Source organism: Poecilia formosa, unplaced genomic scaffold (assembly GCF_000485575.1).
Source record: "Poecilia formosa unplaced genomic scaffold, Poecilia_formosa-5.1.2 Scaffold280, whole genome shotgun sequence".
NCBI lineage: Eukaryota > Metazoa > Chordata > Actinopteri > Cyprinodontiformes > Poeciliidae > Poecilia > Poecilia formosa.
The window spans coordinates 716,938-731,555 of NW_006800219.1; the positions used below are offsets into that span (position 1 = coordinate 716,938).

General features: G+C 41.8%; 1 protein-coding gene across 2 annotated transcripts in view; it reads left to right on the forward strand.

Moving 5' to 3' along the window:
• The first annotated feature begins 527 nt into the window (after positions 1-527).
• LOC103151396 (calcium/calmodulin-dependent 3',5'-cyclic nucleotide phosphodiesterase 1A) overlaps positions 528-14,618 on the forward strand; it is a 41,039-nt gene continuing 26,948 nt past the window's right edge. Inside the window, exon 1 of one of the 2 annotated variants that reach the window (XM_016681405.1) lies at positions 528-1,876. In XM_016681405.1, the coding sequence (XP_016536891.1) occupies positions 1,494-1,876 (383 nt within the window). In that variant the 5' untranslated portion in view covers positions 528-1,493. The remainder of the gene's footprint in view (positions 1,877-14,618) is intronic. The other variant, XM_007571436.2, reaches the window with a different exon arrangement.

Consider the following 14,618-nt stretch of genomic DNA (forward strand, 5'->3'; position numbering starts at 1 on the left):
ATCAGCTGCTCTGGAACAGAGACACGTCTAAAACATGTAGAGAACCGGAAATAAAAAACTGAAGTTGTGTTTCCATTAACCATAGAGTTGCACAAATTGAAAATAGGAAAATGACTTTGCTTAATAGAAACACGCTAATTTCGAAAGAAAAAAAACAAACAAACACATTTTTCACCAAAAAAATTTTGCTGTGGTTTTTTGGCCGTATCTAAATAGATGAATTTCGCAAAACTGCAATGCTGTAATTTTTCGCATCACAACAGTAACGTGATCAACAGCTGGATGTTACTACTGGTGAAAACAACAAAGAAGACGACGACAGGAAATGGTAGGACAATGATGGTTTGTTCTGAATAATGTGCAGCTGGCTCCATCACAGCTTTCACAGCATCACACAGTTCATAAAAACTTTAATTTAATTTCTTATATAATGGAAACACCGCAAATGTGATATTGTGTGGATTTTTAATTTATTTTTTACATTAAAAGAATACAGACAAATATTTGCGAACATTTGTACTGGAAACGCAGCCACTGTCATAAAGCAACGTAGATATATATTTGTCCCAGTCTGGGTTTTGCATGGTGCCTCTACAACCAATTTTTTTCTCTCTTTTTCTGCATTGACCAGTGGAGCCTCTTGAGGGCGCTAATAGCTCTATTCACTGTACGATTGTTCCATCTGACTGAGGATGTGTGACTGTGATTTTCAGGAACATTACATCATCGTTGTCTAAAGCCCTACACACACACACACACACACACACACCCCCACACACTCACACACACGCTGCATCTCTGGCAGCAGGTCAGAGGGCAGGACAGACTGGGATGTTTCGCTTTGCACCTTTAGAGTAAAGTTCTGCTCTTCTGAATCCGGGAGGTGGGGAGAGATGTGGAGGAGGAGGAAGAGGAGGAAGAGGCTGGTCTGTCAGCTGCAGGATTCCATCACTCTTGGCAACCGTTGTTGAGTTTCCACGGAAACGCTAAGCAATGTTCCCTGCTTTCTCTTTTGTCCTCCTTCATCACTCTCCTCTCTCGCTCCCTCTCTCTCCCTTTTTCCCTCCCTCTCTCCATCCCATCTTTATCGCTGGTCGACCTCCCCCTTGCGTTGCCACGGCGATGCTTGGAGTCCGCCGCAGTGTTGGAGCGCAGAGTTAAACTGATCGCCTTGCTTTTGCTGTTTGTTCTTCCCTCTTTAAAAGAAAAAAAAAGACATTTTTTTTGTTTGTTTATTTTTTTTGCAATCTCTCACCCAACCTCCCCACCGGGCAGAGGGCAACCATTTGGATTGTCCTGCAGAGTGACATCAGAGGAAGTTGGATGAAGTTGGAAAAACTCTTCTACTCTTCTTCTTCTTTTTCTTCTTCTTCAATCTGCGTTGATGTTTTCTCCACTCCGGCACTCTGAGACGCCTTCGCGGGGACCAAACTCAGCTCTGTGAACACTTCTGGAGAAAAAGACAAAAAAAAAAAAGAAAGTAGCAGAGAGAGATGAGTGATGAGGCGGAGGAGGCGCAGCTCCCTGTGGGGGTGACGGAAACCGAGGAGGAGCAACAGGAGGGTGGACTTTTCCAGAAGTTGATGGAGGAACAAGAGGAGCGGGAAGAGGTGGAGGAGGTGAAGATGTCACTCATGGAGGAGATGCAGGAGGTGCAACCATGCGAGGTTGAGGAGATGCAGCAAGCTGAGGAGGAGGAGCAGCAGCTGCAGGAGGAAGAGGAGGAGGAGGAGGAGGTGCAGGGTGAGGAGATGCTACAGACTGAGCAACAGCAGCTGCAGGAAGACGAGGGGAAGCACACCGAGGAGGTGCAAGACTTTGTTGACACTCTGGAGCAGAACCACAACAACCAGGTCCTGATCCGACTCAGAGGAATGTGAGTAAACACGTTCAGCTGACTGACGATGATGATGACGATGATGATGTCAGGTTGGTGCTGATGGTTGAAGATGGTGAGGTGCAGCCACCGGGACGCCATCAGTATGGTCTCCTGGTTGCCGTGGTGATGTTGGCGTGAAGCGAGGATGGACGAGGGTTTGGGGTGAGGGGAGGGGGCGAATGAGAGATAATTAATGTGGAATGGTGGGCGTGCAACATCCTGGAGAAGGGAAGAGAGAGAGGAACCGTGTGTGTGTGTGTGTGTGTGTGTGTTTCAGCTGAGTTCTGTGTGGCAGATTTCTTTCTTTTTTTTTTTTTTGTCCACCGACGTGGATTCTTAGTGTCACACCACGGACTCGCACATCTGCCTGAGTCTGAGGCTACAGCAGCAGATGTTGGAGAGAAGAGAGAAAGAAAGAAAATAATAAAAACAGCCTTTTTCTTTTTTCTTTCCTTGGGTTCTCTATTGTTGCCATGGCAACGGCAGAGCGTTGCGATGCAGCAAAGTCTTTGCAAAGATTGACAGATCAGCACCAAGATGGAAGGGAGAGATATGCAAATGAAGGCAGGACGCCTGATACAGAATGTTTGAGTCTTTTCCTGCTGCTGCAGGAAAATGAAACATGTTAACTTGCTGTTTATGGCTGAACACATGGCGACTCCGTGTCGAGGCGTCGCAGCTTTTATGGAATTTCTGGGGTTTGCCGTGCAATCCCTGGTGTGTGTACTTCCAGCCTTCGTTCAGTAGCCCCATTGCATCCTTTGCAACTTTCGTAAATCCCTTTGAATCATCATTCTGTACCCATGTGCCTGAAATAAACAGCAGCCTCGTCTCGTAGAAACAACCAACAAGCAGAAGATCAAATACCTCAATAAAGGTTGTAGTGAATTTGCCATTAGATGGGATCTGGGAAGTTGGTGCCTGTTCAGTTTGTCATGGGCTTGACGGTTTTTGTTACTTGTTGCACATTAAGACAGGAAATAATGTGTAAGTTTGTGCAATATATCCAAAAATATACTCATTTGTATAAACTTAAGGGACATCCCATTCTTGGTCCATTGGGTGTAATGTGATGCCACTCTACGACAGCCTCTAACATTCTGGGAAGACGTTTAAGGGGAAAAAAATCACTCATCTATGTCTTTATGGACTCTGACTTTTACACTTGGTAAAAATCTGGAACAGGAAAGGACCATCCTCCAAACTATCGTAAAGTTGGGAGCAAGAAATTCTCCCAAGTCTCTTGGCTTGCTCCTGGAAAACATCTCCACACCGTTACATCCTGCTCTCCACCTAGCCTGACGCAGTGCCATCAGGAAAGTGCTGTTTCTCCTGGCAACTGCCAAACCAAGACTCGTCCACTGGATTGGCAGAGAGAAAAGGGTGAATCATCACTCCAGAGGACACACCTCTGCAGCTCAAGAAGCCAGTGGTGACACACTTAACAACGCTGCTTTGATTTACACTTCGTGATGCAAGAAGGCCACATGAAACTTGGAGGTCTGTAGCTAATGGAGTCTGAGAGAACATAGCAACCACTGGGTACGATGCACCCGGTGCGTCTCACCTTCTGTTTTTGGAAGGTGAGATGCACCTTCTGAACTGAATCATTTCAGTGGAACTGAAATGATTCTGGAGTTCAGCCCTTCAGAGCTACTTCGTGACGTTTAGACATATCTCTTCTACAGCACACCTCAGTCAACCAAGTGTCTCCTTTCTGAGGCTCTGTAGAGGTGATTGAATGCTAAGGAGAAAATACATCTATTTGATTCAGATGCGTTCTCAAGTAAGAATGGGCAATATGAACTTTCATCATGACATTTAGTGGTATTTATTTAACCGACAACTAAATTGAGGACAAACAGTATAGGAATTAACACAAATGTTTATTACTTCATACATGTAGAACTGGTTAGTTTGGAGGTGAAGCAGGTTGGATGCAGCACAGCCTATCACAGTAACTGTTTTCCCACATGGCTGCCGTATCGTGTTACTTTTGATGATGTCAGCATTTGACCATATGTGATTGTTGGAGGCCAGAGAGGAATCATTCAAGCCAAGTCTGGTGTAATTCAGGCCTTGTGTGTGAAAGTCACGGCGTTTTAAAATTCTTGGAGAGAAATCAAACTTTGAGGCTCCGCCCCTTCAGCACGCACAGAAAAACTCAAGCTTTTGATAACTTTTAATCCCCAATGACATAAAGGCATAGAGAGCACTTATTGTTTGAAAACATGGATCAATTGGAATGTATGTATAATTGAATTGACTTTTTTGTGAAGTGCCTTGAGGTGATATTTGATTTGGCTTTATAGAAATAAACTGAATTTAACTTAATTAAAAGTATGTTTTGAAAAACAAACAACCTTGATACAAGTATTAAACATATTTTCATAAAACCACATTTTTGTATTAAATAGTTTTTTTATTAACAGGATGTAATACTCGAGTCTTAAATGTTATATTTTCATTAAGAGTAAACGGAAATTTATTATGATTAAAATAAATCAAGGCTTAAAAATATCAAGTCTGCATGTAGAATTTATTGAATATATCCATTTAGACTTGTTTCAGTCAAAATCAGAATAAAAGGCTTATGATTTATAATATGCTGGATTATTTTAATGGCAGAGGGAATTAATTACTTTTGTAGCTTAATTAAAAGGAAGTAAAACATGTCACAATTTTTCTTTCTTAACTTTGTGCAATTTCAGTGAAAGTGTAGTATTTCTACATCATGGCCCAGACCAAAGGAGGAAAAAAAGACTTTCTTCACCAGACGGAGGAACAAAACGTTTCCTCTTCCTGTGACCTTTAATTTTACGAATCCTGAACCAATCTGGTGAAACACTTCTGCAGAGCATAATTTCTGTGAATGAATTTCCCCGCATCAGCAGCAAAGCATGCTGATACGGATATGCTTTTGCTTTTTCTATTACACTAAGGCGCTGTGCATTGAATCAGCTCAACTTAATCCCCAAAACCTCAAAAGCAAACATGTGAACACGAGCCAGCAGCCGCACACACTCCCTGTTTCTGCAGCTCTCCGACTAAACGCTGCCACTCACACAACGCTCCTTTGTATTTAGGATGCAAGAGTTTCTGTTGGGATTAACACTGCGGACGCCCCGGACTATGTTGTCTGTTATGTCCACATGAGGCCAGCTGCATTTGGAAGCACATAATGCCTTCTGTTCTTTGCTTAACGTCCAAAAAACCAAACCAAACAGGAAATAAAACATAGAGTCGTCAAGTAAGCAGAGATATATGAACATAATAAAATAAAAATAAAAAAACGCATCAGCTTGTGATAATTACGAAATGGCAGCTTAATTGGTTGAGAGTAATTTGGGAAAGTTTAGTGTCAACGGGGCTGCAATTAAATAGCCTCGGTTTTCTGACAACAAAATGAAGAGAAGACGGGACACAAACACGGTGATGGTGACCTCAGACAGCGCCGCCACTCTGAATACGCCCAAACCCCGAGGAGCTAACGGCCGACTGGCTGCTCTTTAAATGTTAACGATGCTGCCGAACGAACGAACGAACGCTCTGTCTCTCCGGCGTATAGTGTTTTGCACAACCATGGGAAAACCAGACCATTTGGCACTTAACAGGTTTAAAATGAAACATTTTTCATCTCAAGTCCTCGACAACCTTCTCCTGTTTCCGTAAACATTTAGACTCGATTCTCAAGCGTGTTCACCAAAGAGTTCAAATTTGAGCTGACGTGGCTGTCAAAACAAATTTGCTGAAAAAAATGAGGTATGTAAAATGCTCAATATTTTCCCAGAAGGATGACATGAATAATTGCTGTGCTAATTTAAAATCTAGTGAAATATATATATATATGTGTTTTAAATCTTGAGATTTGAATGAAACTGACTCTGAGTTGCTGAGTGTTGCTTTAGGGCAGCGGTGGTTTGGAACCACAGGCCTCAAAATTTTCAGATAATTCCAACTTTCATTTTAGTCTAGCTGAAATAAATGCAACATGCTAAATTAATATTTAAGAAAAACCCTTTTGTGAATCATCTATTACTCCAGATTTATTGTTTCAGCTGATGTGGAACTAGGGTTTTAGAAGTACTGGTCCTCCAACCAGCTGGTTGTAACTTTTTGAATAATAATAAATAAATAAATAAAAAAAAGCGCACAAATTTAGGATTTGTTGCGTCTTTCTGAGGCATTTTGCCTTCATATTTTTTCAAGCGTGTCGTTTAGTTAATTTGTCCTCAGATTCCTGAAAAGATTGAATGGCTTTGGTTATGTTGCTGGACAAAAAGAAAAACATAACACAGCGTTTTCTCCTTCGATCTGCTCATTATTACCTTCTCAATCGCAAAGCAAATGAGCTCTAATGACAGCACAAACACAGCTGTGAGCTTCTCGTCTTCTTCGCTCATTAGCAGCGTCCACGCTGACTGGCAATCTTTATTTTTGTGTTTGCAGCCATGCAGCTGCTTTGCTTCTCTTTCAAAATTTCACATTATCTACATACTGCAAACGGCGTCGATCTAATGACACAAGTAAACTTAAATTATTTTTATAAAGCACATTTCAAGATGCATAAATATGCCGTAGAGTAATAGAATTCACTACTTATTATTTACTTTACATTATAAATGTGTGAGAGCTCAAAGACCACCAGACAGGTCTTGGTATTTCTGTTGCGTCCGCATGAGGTGGAGGGCGACACTAACATGCATTGAGAGAGCAGCAGAACCACCGACATAAAGGACATGTGGACATTTTGTCCAACAGCTTCAGTTACTCGATTATGTAAAATCTGAATACAGTTTTACTGGTTGCAGCTGTTTGCATGTCAAATTTTCATTAACTTATTGGTTGTGAATGGTAAAAAAATATATATAATGTATAAAATTATAACATGATCTAAACTCAAAGAAGTTGATTATACATAATACTACCCATTAAATATGTAACAAAAATATTTGCTCTGTGTCCATGAAATACACACTAATTGCACATCTTGGCAGTTCCTCTGTACTTGTGGTAAACAGCATCTTGTTCTCGGAGATAGTTGGCAAGTTTAGAGATAAAACACAGTTTTACCTGCACAAGTGTGTGTATTGGTTCAAGCATCTGATGCCAAAATAAGCATTTAGGTTTTTTTTGTTTTGTTTTGTTTTTTTTGCTGTTGCCAAATCCTGATACAAACATTGGCAACTGAATGAATCCTCTGTCTGCAGTGACTCAAAGAGACACGCTGGAAGTGTAAAAATAAAGATCCAATCCAACGTAGAAGCTTGTCTCCTGTCCTGAGGAGGCTGCTGCTGCTGCTGCTGTTTGGTTTTTCTCTCTTCATGCAGGTTTAGAGGCTTCAAGGGTGTTGACCTGTGTCCACTCTCCTCCACTACTGTCTCCTTTCATTTTTTTCTTTACCTTTCTCCCTTTCTTTGTTTTTTTTCCTTTTCTTTTTTTGTCTCTGGTTGATTTACATTTGAAGTAAATTTCTAATCAAGTTTTATATAAATGTATATCAAGTGGAGCATTGGGTCAAAAGCTGCAACATTCCACTTGTGAGCCTTTTAGCCTTCACCTTGGCACTCAATCCTGAGCGCCACAATGCCAGTTGGGACAGATTAAAAGAAAAAGAAACAAAAAAAGAAGAAGAATCCCGATACTCTGTTGGCTGAAGATCCCTGGTGAAGGTCTGTTTTTTGGGGGGATTCCTCGGTGAAGTTCAGGCTCAACAGAGACGCTGCTTGTGCATGAGCAGACTTTGATTATCGAAGCTGCGTGTAAAGAAAGCGCGCTGCGTATTCTCCAGATGGCTCAGGATTCAACAGGCCGCAAAACGGAGATTTACAGCATATGTTCGCGGCTGTGAGAGAATGTATTTCGATCTAAGACATGATGTTTTGCTGCAGAGCCTAAAGGGTGCCGAGGGGGTGAAATAAAAATAGAAGTCATAAAAATGGATTCACTCGGTACACAAAGTTGTGCACATGGATTTCTTCTGGTTGAGAGCGAGGCACACGGGGAATCTCAACCCTTCATTGTAAAACACAGTTTGTCCTGTAGAGCTGACCTGGAAAACCAACAAACCTGTTCGGTGAGACGATGCAAAAACATATGCAATAACCTGCTGGTTGCAAAGGTATACCCAACTTTGAACTATCAAGCTGTTGAATCACCTGCTTTTATAATCCACAGTCCCTGTGGGCCGTGGTGTTCAGAGACTACATTGTTATCTGCAGTGAGAATAATGAGAAGGTGGAGGATAGGCTGTAAGTGGAGGTAACCTCGAGGGAGAAGAGTAATGAAAGTCAGCCAAAGCAAGGCAACATAAAACATGTATATGAGTGAGTGATAAGTGGAAGCAAAGAATGGATGGAGTTTAGGTGGATGAATTTAAGGATCTGGGGTTTTATCATCCAAAACAGCTGGCAGAGGGAGTGAGGAAGGTGGGAGCACAGTTGGTGGAATGGATGACTTCCAAGTTTCAGGGAAGATTTATGGCAGAAGAGACGGAAAGAACAAAAGGAGCAGAGACTTTACACCGGCTTAAAGGAAAAACACCAATTTTGAAAAACACAATTTTTTTTCTATAAAAAAATAGTTGTGCTGGGTATTGAAATAGACGTATTTCACAGAACTGCAATGGAAACGCTTTTTCTCGCATCACACGAGTCATGTGATCAACAGTCGGATGTTACTACTGGTGAAAACCACAAAGAAGACAACAGGAAGTGGCAGGAAGATGACGGTTTGTTTTTGTTTTGGACAAGGTGCAGCTGGCTCCACCAGAGCTCTTACAGCACCTCAGTTCATTAAACATGGTGTGTCATTCCAACGTCATGAATCCATAGAACTTCTTTAAACTACAAAACGCTGCACACGTAGCTGCTCCCAAGCATACGGGGCTTGTTGCTTCAATGCCAGAATAAGACTCTGACGTCTCTGAAGATGAGAATGGAATTGATCTGTCAGCATGACACCGCAGTCATGACAACAAACAGTCAGAGGTTTAATCGGATTATTGCAAGATTTCCTGCCCACAGTGTCACCATCAACAAGGACGCTTTGAAAATATTCAAATGTTATGAGCTGCAACAACATTTCACTTCCCTTTGGGATGAAAAAAAAAAGTCTTTTTGCATTTGAATTGAAATGTTGAGAGCTTTAGCTGTGACGTATGTAATGCGTCAGTTCAACGCTATGAAGCTTACCTGCACTCTAGACAGCCATCCTCCACTGCAGGGAGAGACGTGCTGATCTGAACAAAGTATTGATGGCACTTCAATATTTAAAACCGTGGCCCAACAAGGACTGAACGGCTTTGCTCACTTCCTATGCTGCCATCGCTAACACTAGCTAGCTAGCTAGACCACGACTCTAAAACAGAAAATTTACGTTATCATTCACAACTTCTTCTGTTCTCTGACTCTCTGAACAAGATTAGGCAGATATGTCTTCATTTCAACAATGGTTTTTTTCCTGCTCCTCTTTAATAAAGACCACATTTACTTTCAATAATTGTCCTATTAACAACTTGCCCCCTTTTGTTGATCTCTGCAGCTCAGCTTTGTTACCATGGGTCCCTTGACTCCTTCTCTGCAATAATGCAGGATGTCATTATTGGGTTACTTATTTATAACCCTAACCTTAATTGTCTGCTGTGTTCATGTAGTTCATGCTAATGTTCTCTCACAGACCTCTGAGGTCTTCACAGAACAACTACAGACACTGTGATCCAGTCACACACAGGTGAGATAGCTTTGCCTTAGTCTAGCGAACAAAATCTGGATAAAATAAAAAAACCCAGAAGTCGGGCAACCTGACCCATTGTGGCTTGTTTGTGAATCTTGGCAACTTCAGACCATAGAGACACAAAGCGGCTCGACCCATTTGGCTCCTCATTCATGACCTCCTCTGCCCAGCATGCTGTGAGTTTCCGTCAGGTTTTGTTTGAACCGTTGAGTGCCTTCTTACGTCTCTTTTTCATCACGATGACAGTAATTATTTTCTGACGGATATGAAGGTTAACAGACAAATGTTTGGGTTGTTTGCAAAGAAAACAAATAAGTGTACAGGTTCTCTGTTTTGTTTTGTTTTTCTCTCTCTCCATTGTTACCATGGTAACAGCAGAGCATTTTGATGCACCAAAGACTTTGCAAAGGACAGACAGATACAGAACATCTTTTATTTCATCTTTTTAAAGAATACTGACTCAGATTTCCCCCTCCTGCTATTCTACTTTGTGCTCCCACCCCCCTTGCTGCACCTTGGTGATTGGTTTGGATACAGAGCGAAGAGAGGCGCCGGGAGGGGAAAATACGAAGAGAAATTAAAGTTAAAGGAACATTTTGCACCCGAGAGCTCATCAGACGGTCTTCTGGAGCGTAAAATGTAGCATAAGCCAGGCAGAATTTCAAAAACAAAAGTCAAACTGAAGTGTTTTGTTTTGTTGTGTTTTTTTACCTGAAAATGAAATCAGAAAGAAACCAGGGTGGATCAGAGAGAGAGCTGCCGAGATGAAACCAGGCTGGCTATTTCATGCAGTAAGAGAAAAACAGTTTGGACTTATGAACCTGTGACTGATCAGATGATGGGTTTTTATCCGGATAGTGTGTGTGTGCAGTTTGGGGGATTTTTGTTTGCTGTTAAGTGCTTTATTTTAATGGAGTTTTCACTTTATCCGCAGGTCAGAATGCCTGGTATTGATGTAGGCGGCTTAGATGGGCGCAATCATTAGAAAAGCCCAAAAACACACCCTGCAGCTGTTCATCAAATAACAAAAAAAAAAAAAAACAAAGAAAAAACGAGCTGCTCACAGATGAATAAAGTACATCTGACGTTATTACAGTGAGGAAAAATAGAGTTTGGATGTGAAATGACACATGAACAGGAAGGCAGAGGAAGCTGAAATCACATCAGGTGGAAGAACATTTCTCCTGCTGGTGGGGGGCGTCAGCCTGGAAAAGTGGCGGCGGAGTGATGAGTCATTTTCCAGGAACTCTCTCCATGCTCACCTGTCAGCGCTTGGACCGCAGCAAACAGGGAAAACAATGCGGTAATCCTGCTCGTCCCGCTGTTATAACCCCCCTCCTCCTCCTCCCATCTCCTGCTTTTTAATTCAGCTCTGATCTTCCCACGCAGGCCAGCGCGCAATTACCATCCGACCCTTGAAATAACAGGTTGCCGCTGTCACATTTCAGAGCCGACGGCGTGCCAGAGCTGTGATTATCCGCAGCGGCCGGTCAGGGTCCAGGACCGTGACAGGCTAATTTCCACACCCAGCCGCAGCTTTCACGGTGGCCGTCATCAACTTGTCCTGTTTTTTTGTTTTTTAACCGCGTCACAGCAGGGGAAGCTGTCCCTGAAATGTGTTTGTGCTTTTATTATCGCTGAGAGGAGCTCCACTTGACTTTGCCGACCGGGACAAAATCCTCCGGTTTTTTTTGTTGTTTTTTGGGGGGTTTTTTTTTGCCGCGCAAGTCAGACATTAATAATGAAATTGTATCGCCTCACTTTGCAAAGTGGGGTTTATGGGTTTACTGAAGGTGATAGAAAATGTGAAGCTGACCATTAGTTTCCCATTTTTTTTACCCAACGCCGTGGTTCAGAAACCCTTGGGCCTCGTTTTTGGTGCCGTGTTGAACACAACTGTTAACAGTAGATTAAGGGCTTAGCCACATGTAATGCTTAATTGCTTTCATGCTGCATGGGAAGAGGAGTCAAACATAAGAAAAGGCAAAAATGTGAGCTCAAAATCATTTTTCAAGCTGCTTTGTGATACATTTAAAACTGTTTTCATGACACATAGTTGTTTTTGTTTCTCAAATCCATGAGAATTTAGATTAATTAGATTAAAACCGGATGTGAAATTCAGGCCAGAATTATGAGGTCGGTTCGGCTTCTGTGACCCATGTAATAATAAATCATAGTGAAAACCAAGCAGAATGTGTCATATAAAGCTGTGTTAATCTACTAATTGTAGAGTAAATAAAGGAGAATTGCGGAAATTAAAGTTGTCTCCACCCTGCTCCGCTCCAGCAGCGGAGGAGATATCATCCTTTCAGTCACACATCCCAGAAGATTTGGACTTGACTCACCTGCTGTTACAACAAGCAACGAAATGGAGCTGGAAGATGTTTAACAAAAGTATAAAATGGGAGAAAAGTGAATACTTAAATCCAAAGCAGGAAAATCTTTATGAAAACAAAATGTTGGATTTAAGCTCTAATCGGGACACATCAAGTTTACTGTGTATTCCGATTAGCAGTAGCCCTCATTGCCTGTTCAGCAAAACCAAGAATAAACTTAATTTGAACCTGCCTAACATGAAGTGGGCTGAAAAATGATCAATTATAAGACATTTGTATGAGAAACAACATGGCATCTAAAGCCATGTTGATGTTGATGTCGGTGTTCATTATTTACCAATATTAAAAAGACATTGGTCCTTCCAAAGGTCCGTCAAGCCCTGTTTCACGTTTGCCCAGTGAACCATCTTGGCGATCGTCAAGATGTTTTGAAAAAAAACATTTTGGGGACCCATGAGACCGAAAGAGAACTTTTTGAAACATGTTTGTACTGTACACAACCGCCAGAGACACAAAACAACAAAGTGGCACAAAAACCGAGTAATTACGCCAACTAAATAACCGCAATCCCAAAAAAATATAGGCACCATTTTTAATTTAAAAAAGACACAAAAACGAGTGCTAAGGGAAAAAAGCAAGATTAGAAAGAAGCACTAAAAATTAAATCATCGCAAAAGAGAAACCTCCTGACAGCAATGTTGCTCCTAATGAGAATAAATAGACATTAAAAGGCCCAGAATGGCCACAGGGTGACTAGAGGAAATGAAAGGAGCAATCTAATGACTTCAGGATAAGCAAAAGAACAAAGCTAAATGAAAAGAGAGACTGGACACAAAATGAATCAGAGATTTGCATACAATCATCAATATAGACATCACTTTAAATTAGTTGCTTTAAAGGACAAATTTGAAGAGATCTTTATTTCAGAGTGGATTGCTTATAAAACCTAAAACTACAATGTTTTATTAAGGGATATAAAGGTTCAAATTCATTATTATACAAAGATTATACAGAGGCTCAAGGTTGTGACATGATTGACTGGTCTTATCAGAATGGGTACAGATCATTTAAACTGGTTGTTTTCTGGGCCCAGACCAGCCTCTTATCAAAGTGTCTGAAGGGTTCAGGTTAGAACCGTCCCAGAAGCTCAACGTTAGCCCGATCTGTAGAGTCCTGAACCGTTTATGGAGTGTGTTTCAGCTGCTGATCTGAAAAAAATGGTTAAGTAACTTCATGGCTGCCCTCCTTCCTCCTCTTTATGCAGACCACCAGCCCCACAAGCAGTGAAGTAGACCCTTAGGGTTCATTCACACCAGCCCTGGTTAGTCCACGTTAATCTAACTCTGATGTGGACCAAAATGACAAACTCCGGTTCGCCTACAAACCTCCGTCTCAGTTCGGTCGAAGTGAACTCTGGTGTGGTTTGCATGCAGATGTGGATGCAAGTGGACCGGACACAGCTCCAAAAGCAGGAAGTAAAGTAAAGTGCAGAGCATTCTGGGTAAAAAACAAAACAAAAACAAGCATGAAAGTCTGGCGCCAGCGGGAAAAAATGGTGCATGGTGTTTCACTACAACCGCTAAAATCTGATGCTACTCCATTTTTTGCTGAGCTCCTCGTTGGAGCTACTTGTTTGTTAAACGCTGGTAAAAACTTTGTAAAAGGCTTAATGGAGAAACAATGTTGTGATGACTTCCTGAAGGCGCAGTGTCAGAAAGAGCAGGAGCTTCTTAAAGAGACAGAGGCCCAATTTCAAGGCACTAAATTGCAAAGTCAGAGTTCTTTTAAATCATGTTTGATATATATATAGTATTTTTATAAAAACTGAAGGTAACATAGTTACTTGATGGTGCTATAAAATTACAGGCATGGAAAATGCATAATGCTGCCCTTGAACCTTTTCTAGGTTGTGGTTGTCATCCTTGGTTCAAACTATTGGCATTATAGAAACCAACCAAAATAAATGAGTTCTTCCATTTCTAATTGAAAAAGTGGTCGAATATCCCAAAAAAAATTGTTAAAGGCCTGAAAAACAGACATATATCCAAAAATGAGGTAGCATATTTGTTGTTGAATAATTATTCGAAGGTAGATAAAACAACTGCTCAAGTGTATCTTTAACAGCCCAAATGTTAAAAGATGCTCCATTAACATTTGGGCTAATGCTAATGCTCAGGATGATGATCAGTAAGAAGACTAGAAGCCACATTGAGTGCCAGTGAGGACATTACGTGGCTTCATAGGCGCAAAATAAAGATGCCGAACGACACGAAATGGCCCAAATCAGCCGCAGCCGGGCGATTATATTTTGTTGGACTGTACTCCATTTGTGGACGGGAGTTCCTCGGGGAGTTAATTCCGCCTCGGCGCGCTCACAAGGCCCATCCCCAGCTGGCCCACGTTTCCCCTGCAGGTCGGAGATCAAAGCGTTGAAGCTCCTCCAAACCTTCAGGCCACACGGCAGCTGAGGCCGGAGCCAGCAAATGATTTGTCGCTACAGACTCTTATTTAGAAAGACTCATTAATTAGCGCTCCGTCTTCATCCCCACACAGCAGCAGCTCTCGGTCACCGGCGGCGATCCGCGTGTGCACGACTCCGCTCCAACACACACACACACACACACACACACACACACACACACACACACACACACACACACACACACACA